Here is an 8,785-nt window from a genome sequence, read left to right on the forward strand (position 1 = left end):
AAACAAATAAAAAATAATGATGTTCCAAAAGGAAAGTTTGTTTGCATCAACGTATAAAGTGAAGTGAGAGGGTCCAGGTTTGAAAAAATTGGAGGAGGCAAGATCCTGTGGAAGCGAGTCCAGCCCATTGTTTGTGAGCCTTTCCTGTGTAAATGTTGAGAATGGTGCGATGGGTCAATGATGTGGGTCGTGATTCTCCATTATATTGCGGAAAAATTGGACGGATCAGGCGCCAGCATGGAGGACATTGCAGAGGATGTTGCCTCTTCTTCTCATTCCTTTCTCTCTGATTCCAACTTTGTCTCAAACACCCATTTCAATTCCCAACTCTTTTGAACGACAAAAACCATCTCTCAATTCGATACTGCGTCTTAGCGTATTATATCGTTTTGAGAAATACCCTTTTGCGCTTTCTAGACACATACGATCCTTGGGTACTGGTTTTTTGTTCCAAATTTCGAGCTATCCCATCATTTTTTTCTGGGGTTCTTTCCTTTTTTTCTCCATCTTTTGAGTTTTGTTCTTCTGGGGTTTGGATTTCGGGTTGTGGGTTCGATGGAGCTTCTTCGTGGACAAGGCCGACGATTCGGGTTGTTGTTTGATTTTATGATGATGAAGTGATTCTTCTTCATTTCGCGCTTTTTGATCGTTTCTAGGGTTTGCCGTTTTCTTGGCTTTGGTGGAGTCATTTTGAGGTTTGATTTCTCATCTGTTCTTCTGGGTTTTCTTTGTGTTCATGATTGCTCATCGAATATCTCTCAATTAATTTAGTTTCGCTGTAAGTTTTTAGTCATTTGGTGCTTGAAATGGCTGCCATGGACGCTTTCACACTTTGCTATGAAATGTTGGGCTGCTATGGGTTTGTTTGACTCGAGAATCATCTCTGATTGATTGTTACTTATCTGATGGGATAGGAAACTTTTGTTGATACTTGTTCTTGTTCTTAATATTTTCATGAAGAATTGTAAGAATTGTTGTGGATTATTGCTTTCTCGTCTTGCGTCCTATGCAATTTGTGTTCCTCTGTTACTGCCCTGTGAAATCTGGATTTTAGTTTCGTGATCCTTTGAACTTATATTGATCGACATCGAATGTTGAGCGTCTGAGCTTTGTCGAAATGAATAATGGTCTTTTGAACATGTACAACCATCTATGTTCTCATTGATGATACAGTTTAGGAAGAAATCTGAGGATTATATTAGATTTGATGTCCTTGTAGCTGTAAGTTGTTTGTGTATACTCCTTTTGCCTGATGTCGGATTGTTCGAACAGGTAGAATTTGCATAATACGTAGGAAATGAAAAGTAAAATGGGTGTGAAGGATCATCAAATCGCAACTCACTCGCCGAATGCCAAAGTAGTAGGCGAGATCGACACTAGTTCACCGTTCCAGTCTGTCAAAGACGCTGTCAACTTGTTTGGTGAGGGTGCTTTCTCAGGTGAACAACCGGTTGTGAGGAAGACGAAGCAACCTCGTTCTGCAGAGGTTCTTGTGGAAGCTCTTTATTTGTTGTTTTAGGTTAGGTTCTTTAAAAAACGTAAAAGAAAACGGTTTATGATGTTGCTGATGTTTTTGGTTCTCGTGTCAACAGAGAGTGTTTGCAAAGGAGACTCAACTCCACTTGACAGAAAAAGAGCTGAAAAAATTAAAGGATCAGCTAAACAATGCTGAGATTACGAAATCCGAAGCGCTTGTTGAACTAGAAAACAATAAACGAGCTGTTGATGAGCTGAACAAGAAGCTGCAATTGCTGAGGGAATCGAAAGAATCTGCCATGAAGGATTCGGAAGTTGCCAAGGCTCGAGCTAAGCAACTTGAGGAGGCAAACGGAAGCAATCATTCTGGAAATGATCCGGGTTGGAAACAAGACTTGGAAACAACTCGAGCTCAGTACATGATAGCAATTGGAGAGCTAGATGCTGCCAAGCACGAATTGAGAAAAAATCGTCAACATTCCGATGCTTCTTTGGAAGCGAAAATTGCTGCGTTGAAACAGGTGACGGCTGCTGAGGAATCGTTCAAAACACACAAGGTGAAAGAAAATGAGCTTTCTAAGGAAATTTTGGCTGCCCAAGAATCTATTGAAAAGCTCAAGCTGGCATCCCTGCAAGCACAGCAAGAGCAAAAGAAGATATTTGCGGAGAAGGACATTCAGAGACGGTCGTATAAAGCAGCTCTTGAAGAGTCGGCGAAAAAACTGTTTTCTTTGCAGAAGGAAATCGATCCTGATATCAGTAGGAATCTTGAATCGCAGCTGAGCGAGACGATGAATGAGATCGGGGAACTGCAGAAACAAATGGAAGATAAAAAAGCTTCGGATTTAGATTCGGTGAAGAATGTCACCTCGGAGCTCGATGATGCAAAAGGGTCCCTACAAAAAGTAGCTGAAGAAGAAAGATCCCTCCATAGCCTGGTTGAAGCTCTGAAGTTGGAACTTGAGAATGTGAGGAAAGAACATTCCGAACTCAAGGAGAGAGAAGCCGAAGCGGAATCTCTTGCTGGTAATTTGCACGTCCAGCTTCGGAAGAGCAAATCTGAACTTGAAGCATACCTCGCAGAAGAATCTAAAGCAAGAGGTGCTTGTGAATATATGCTATCGACTCTCAACCAGCTGTCGTCGGAAACTGAGAACGCTAGACGAGGAGAAGAAGAGATGAAAAAGAAAGCAGAAGAATTGAGGAAGGAAGCAGAAGCCACCAAAATTGCAATGGAAGCAGCTGAGAAGCAGCTGAGACTTGCAGTGGAGGAAGCTGAAGAAGCAAAAGCAGCTGAAGCGAGAGCTCTCAATCAGATTAAGGAACTGTCTGAGAGAACCGATGCGGCACGAGCTTCGACTTCTGATTTTGGGGCTAACATCACTATCTCTAAGGAAGAATTCGAGTCGTTAAGTCGGAAAGTCGAGGAGTCGGACACATTAGCAGAAATGAAAGTGGCTGCTGCATTGGCTCAGGTTGAAGCTGTGAAGGCTAGTGAAAATGAAATTATAAAGAAGTTAGGAGCATCCCAGAAGGAAATTGAGGATATGAAGACTGCAACTGTGGAAGCTTTAAAGAGAGCCGAGATGGCAGAAGCAGCTAAGAAGGCCGTGGAAGGCGAACTCAGAAGATGGCGTGAACGAGAGCAGAAGAAAGCGGAAGAAGCTGCATCGAGAATTTTGGCTGAAACAGAATTGTCTTTGGAATCATCTTCAAGCCACCATAGGCTTCAAAAGCAGAACACGACAGTGAAAACAGTCGAGACGAGCCACAGCAGGTTTCAAAAGCTGAACACGACAGTGAAACGAGTCGAGTCGAAAAAGTTGGAGAAAGAGAAAACCTTTTCAAAGAAGGTACTTTTACCGAACCTTAGCGGGTTATTTGTTAGGAAAAAGAACAAGGTTGAGGGTGGATCTCCCTCATACCTGCCTGGTGAGAAGTCTATGTGACATATTCTTTTGCTCGACGTTCGTGTTACTCGAAATATTCAGGTGAGAAATATATAATCATTGTATGTACATTTGTTGCCTGTAAATTTGTGTTCAGGTAACCAGAAATTGTAAGCAACATCTGGATGAGTGATTTTGTATATGCGATGGCTTGTTAGATTATTGATTGAAACATTTTGTATTGAGATTTGTTTGCTTATCAAAGCTTGATTTGATCTCCAAACTGAGAAGGGTTCTTAAAACTTCTTGTAATCAAAATAAGAGGATCGAACCATTTCTTTTTATGGCATCTCGAACGAGACTAGCTTAAAGCATAGTATAGAGAAGCCAATGTATACAAAAATTGCTTTGTCCTGGAACCAATGGCAGTAGTAGATACTGTATATAAGCTTTCTATGGAGTAATAACACACTAGGCGTGTAGCTTACTAGACATGATTAGTGTTCTTCCTTCATCAGTCTCCATTGACTTTAAGGCCATTCATGGAATAGCTGAGAGCATTGTGGTTTTCCATCTTATGGAACTCTGTTTCGATTGTTTTGGCGATTTCGACGTCTCTTGGATCCGGTTCTGGGAAGTCTACATGAAATGATCCTTGTTTGATTGGAACAATGGGCTCTCTAACTGCACCTTGCTGATGAATGTAATTGTAGAGCTGTTGATGGAATGCGCTGTCGTAGGAGAAACAGTTTTCTGTAGTTCCATTCTCAGAATGCCGAGATGATCCTGATCTTTCTTTCCGACAAAAATGTGGTAGTGATGCATAATCCATTACCTACAGATGAGTTCCAGACATCAAAAAACAAGAAAACATCATGTTCAGATGATATTAGTGCTATGATGCCACAGTGTTCTTTCAATTATCTACCATGGTTGGAGATAAAGCTGTTAAAGCATCAGAGGAATGAACAAGCTACAGGTCAAATCTGATCAGAAAAATCTACTACATTCAGCTGATACTAGAACTTTAAAGCGGTGAACACACTTGAGCCCTGCAACTTTATGCAGTTTAGAAATTTAAAGGCAAGGATGAACCTAATCAACATGGAACAGAACCACATGGATATCAGGCTGGATTCCGCAGTGGAACTGCTAAAAAAGCAGCTATCTGCAATTGATGGTTTGGATTCATATCTTACGAAGAAATACATTATCAGTTGGAGAGGAGAATAAAACATTTTTTATAGAGATAGAAATCTCTTATTAAAAGACGTGTTTTAAAAATATTGAGAAGAAAAAGCTTAAAAAAAAAAAAATCCTATCTACTTGCGAATAATAATTTTTTTTTGGACGGTGAGATTTTCCATATTCTTCTAAGGATAGAAGGATATGTGATGCAGTGTACCACCTGTCAGTGCCACCCTAGTGGAACAAGTTTCAATGAAAAGTGGTTTTATATCTTTTCCACTAATATGAGAGACCTTTACTTCTCTAGAAGGAAAGGGGGGGAGGGATGGAGAGAAAAGCTTGCCTTTAGCAGTTCATCTCGCCCACAGTTTTGTAGCACTTGGATTTTTCTCCTTGTCCTCTCTTGCAAAAGAGGTTTTACGACCTGCCAGCAAGGAAACAATAAATCATGTGCATATTCCCTTAAAGATGACCCACAGTCCCAGAATTTTTTTCTTTTTTCTTTCTGGTATATTTAAGTATATTGAGAACATTTCTCCAATATGAATTAATATAGCCACAAACCTTCCAGCAAGCAGAAAATACATATGGAACATTTACGATGTAGTAAGTATCAGTCTTCTCGGGATAGTTCAAGTCGTCAATGGTAGATATGACAGTCAGAAGCTGCATTAACCAAAAATGAAAAGAGCATTAACAATACGAAATCTGTATGTAGAAGGAAGCAACAGCTGCATACGCGGAAGGAGAAAACGATCAAAGAGTAAACAAGCAACCATGTTTGGGCTTCCCATCAATGGAAAAATGGAAAATTCATTCTATCAACTAAAGTTTGACTAATTTTGGCTTTCTCAAACTTGTGCATATTTGATTCCAAAAATAGAGCTGAAGGTAAGGAAATGTTGTAGTTGTGACGTAGAAAGAATTAAGAAGTACCTTTATTTGATTCAATGCTGAAAGCTTTAAACCAGTCATATCCAACACCTTGAGGCAGGTGCTTATATGTCGTCCCTGCTTCTTTGTCGCAGCAGGCTACAACAAACCGAGCATTTTATATTAAATAACAATTATAAGCCAGAAAGGTGATTGAATGATCTTAAATACTTACCAACACAACGCGATCCCTATATTCATTCATTTGGATGTGTGACTGCACATAATAATGAACCTAGAAGAAAGAACCCATGTAAATTACCCTTATCTGAGAATATTATATACCCAATGTAATGAATTTTGTCAGATATTTAGTTAATATGATGTATTTGATCTGAGCATATTATTTGATCATGTCTCAAAAGTTCAAAATTAGTTTTCTAGTCTATCAGCTTACAGAAAAGGCTACCCAGACATGGTAACAGAGAGGAAAAGCAAATCCTTACAGATGCCTTGTCAAATGTGCTTTGACCAACACCAACAGCTATGACAGGAAGACCCTGAAAAAATAATGCATAGAGGAAAAGAGGAGCAAATAAATGAGGAACAAGATCACAGCTTTAGTGAGGGAAGAAAAGTCGATTTAATTTCTAGTAGCAAAATATAATTCATGTTGCGTGTGGGTATCTAGAAAATGTGTTAAAGATCAAATATTGAAGAACAACATGATTCTATTTATGTACCTCTTTTGAGTATCCAGATAATCCTACCAACTGAGAGTCTCGTACTGCTCTGTATAGCTCAGGGGGAATGATTGGTTTCTGTAATAACACGAGGTATAAACTAAATGTTGTACCATCTCTGCTTGCTATTGTCAATATAGTTATTATGTTTGGGTAAGAAACTGAGTTTCCAGTGAGAAAAATGAAAGAAAAACAAGGGTATATGAAAAAAGACAGCCCACCAAAAACCAAGAAAGCAAGAGGGAGCCCAAAAACTAACTACAGAGAGATTCTCATTATAAAAAAGATTCACAGAGAGATATAACTGTACTAAAAGCCTAGGGCATCAAAATTATCAAAATATCAATAGAAATTTAGATTCTAGCATGGTAACTGTAGAAATAACGAAGACATAATATTATGGCAATTGCTACGGTTGCCATTTTTGCATAACTGAAGACTCCAAATTTTTAGTCCATTTTCTTGCTTCTGAGGCATTGAACCACAAACAAGATGCTTAGACTTCTCACGTTCCAGCCATTGCTGGTGGTAGTAATGGCTGTTTCTGCATTTATATTCTTTTAATCTTCTTTTACTGATGAGATAAAAATGTACTACAATATGCATCAATTGGGGGAATGAAAGGTATAATCATAGAAAATATCACACACTTATTTAACAATAACAGAAGAAAAAGAACTCACTGACAATATGTTGTCAATCTCATTTTGTATCCTCCAATGTAGACAATCTATTAACTGAAGATTTGGAGGCAAAAGAGGGAGAAAAAACAAACCAAAAGTGAGTGAGGAACAAACAAAATACGTAGAGAATTTATCCAAAATTTAAAACTCCTAAGCTGACTGACTTATCTAACCATTTTGTGGGCTTTGGCTACATTCCAGTCCCTTGCCTTGAGAAAGCGTTCCAAAGTTTCTTCTGGATGTCCTTGATGCATATTCTGGAGAGATAATAAGACAGTCACAGTTCATACGTGAGGCAGTAGACTATAATTATCCCACATAAGTTTCTTTCTCATTATTACTGTTATTAAAATTCAAGCTCAAATTCTTTTCAAGAAGGAAGCTGCATTCGTTTTACACCCAGAAATCTAACCCTTCCAACATTTTCACCAATCCAAAACTTCAATTACTTCACCCAGAAACCAACAAATCACCACTGGTTCAGTCAAACAACAATTTGATCTTCTTCTCATAGAACTCATAAAACTTGATCTGAGATGGAACATTTTTTGTGTAAAAGCAAGTGAACATCCCAGATCAACTAAATCAGATCAACTAAATCATGATCTTGATTAAAAAATAGAAAATAAACAAGAATCAATTGATTTCTCTGGACTGGTTAAATTTGTTCTAGCTTCAACTACAAGGCAGCCCCATTTCCTACCAAGAATGAATGTCGTTCTTATAAATAAACGCAGTGCCATCACAGAAACAGATCTAAGTCACACAGAATTTTACGAATGAACAACTCAAGCTGCTATCGAGAAATTAACACTAAACAGTAGTTTAAGATCGAAAACCTCCAATGTCGCATTACATTTTGTTTTATTCCCATAATCTAATCAAAAAAACAGATCGCAGTAGATAAAGATCAAAAATCAAAGAACAAACCTCAAACGAGTTCGTCAGTGATCCATCGACTGTTTGGCGATGAAGAAACGAAAATGTTAGCAAATACACATCACAGAACAAGACGAAACTAAGTTTCTAGAGATCACCTTCATTGATTAGCAGTTGAAACTGCTTCATAGCATCCTGATTAGCGATACCCATTTCTTCCTTCACCTTCCCTTTCCAGAAACTTGGACAGAAAGTGAGAAGGAATCTCAAAGATATGAAAACAAAAAAGAAATGGTTAGCTTCAAATTCAAAGATGATCCTCTCTCTCTCTCTTTCTCTCTCTCTCTCTCCCCCTTGGATTTGAACTCCGAGTGAAAAATTAGTAATGATTCACAGTTCACCCGAATCTGGACATGTGATGGGAGGGAGAATCAGAGTGAAAACAACATTTTGATTTGAAGAAGAGAGTGAAAACGAGAGGGAAATCGCTTTACAAAAATTGAAATCTGAAGAAACGCGATTTATTAAAATCTAAATTGAAGAGCAAAATCCTCTGTCAATCAACACTGTTCGCTGAAAAGAACAGCTACAAGAAAACAACATTTTAAATATAATTTTTTTCATACAACAAAAAATAAAATAAATTAATTAAAAATAAAACTTTTTAATACTCCTCTTTTTTTCAAAATTAAGATAAAAGAATTTAAAATTCTATAAAATGTTAAAATTTATTATTTTATAATTTTAAATTTCAAATTTGTAATTAAAATTCTATAAATAATAATGGAAGAACACGATAAACTAATAATAATAATAATAATAATAAGTGATTTTATTTTTCCATGCTTTTAAAATTTTAATTTTACCAAAAAAAACAAAAAAAAAAACACAAAGTTAATAATTCATTAGATTCTAAAACAAATATATATATTAATAATTGTAATTTGATTTTTTTTTTTAAAAAAGGAAAAGAAATAAAAACAAAGTTAATTAATCAATTATTTAATTCTGGATTTTTTTTATTCTTATTTTTGGGAAATATATGCATTTGGCT

The 8,785-nt window shown here is 37.2% G+C and overlaps 2 protein-coding genes across 2 annotated transcripts; one reads left to right on the forward strand and one right to left on the reverse strand.

Annotated features, from left to right (window-relative positions):
- The first annotated feature begins 154 nt into the window (after positions 1-154).
- Positions 155-3,644, forward strand: LOC111443042 (WEB family protein At5g55860-like). Its single transcript, XM_023080651.1, has 3 exons — positions 155-695; positions 1,273-1,486; positions 1,593-3,644. The coding sequence occupies exons 2-3, from the start codon at positions 1,298-1,300 to the stop codon at positions 3,423-3,425; spliced, it is 2,022 nt and encodes a 673-aa protein (XP_022936419.1). The 5' UTR covers positions 155-695; positions 1,273-1,297; the 3' UTR covers positions 3,426-3,644.
- Positions 3,645-3,685: 41 nt separating this feature from the next.
- Positions 3,686-8,294, reverse strand: LOC111443069 (phosphatidylinositol/phosphatidylcholine transfer protein SFH1-like). Its single transcript, XM_023080690.1, has 11 exons — positions 7,890-8,294; positions 7,783-7,811; positions 7,026-7,109; positions 6,853-6,906; positions 6,170-6,247; positions 5,933-5,986; positions 5,662-5,721; positions 5,490-5,585; positions 5,118-5,219; positions 4,897-4,977; positions 3,686-4,200 (listed from the first exon to the last, which is right to left on the reverse strand). The coding sequence occupies exons 1-11, from the start codon at positions 7,942-7,944 to the stop codon at positions 3,880-3,882; spliced, it is 1,014 nt and encodes a 337-aa protein (XP_022936458.1). The 5' UTR covers positions 7,945-8,294; the 3' UTR covers positions 3,686-3,879.
- Between the last annotated feature and the right edge of the window lie 491 nt (positions 8,295-8,785).

The sequence above is a fragment of the Cucurbita moschata genome, unplaced genomic scaffold, assembly GCF_002738365.1.
Source record: "Cucurbita moschata cultivar Rifu unplaced genomic scaffold, Cmos_1.0 Cmo_Scf00001, whole genome shotgun sequence".
In the NCBI taxonomy this organism is placed as follows: Eukaryota; Viridiplantae; Streptophyta; class Magnoliopsida; order Cucurbitales; family Cucurbitaceae; genus Cucurbita; species Cucurbita moschata.

Coding starts and splice junctions, on each gene's coding strand:
- LOC111443069 (XM_023080690.1), bottom strand. CDS start 7,944: ATGGGTATCGCTAATCAGGATGCTATGAAGCAGTTTCAACTGCTAATC. Junction 6,907..7,025: donor TAGCCAAAGCCCACAAAATG/GTTAGATAAGTC, acceptor CCAAATCTTCAG/TTAATAGATTGTCTACATTG. Junction 5,722..5,932: donor GCACATTTGACAAGGCATCT/GTAAGGATTTGC, acceptor TCTTTCTTCTAG/GTTCATTATTATGTGCAGTC.
- LOC111443042 (XM_023080651.1), top strand. CDS start 1,298: ATGAAAAGTAAAATGGGTGTGAAGGATCATCAAATCGCAACTCACTCG. Junction 1,487..1,592: donor AGCAACCTCGTTCTGCAGAG/GTTCTTGTGGAA, acceptor TCGTGTCAACAG/AGAGTGTTTGCAAAGGAGAC.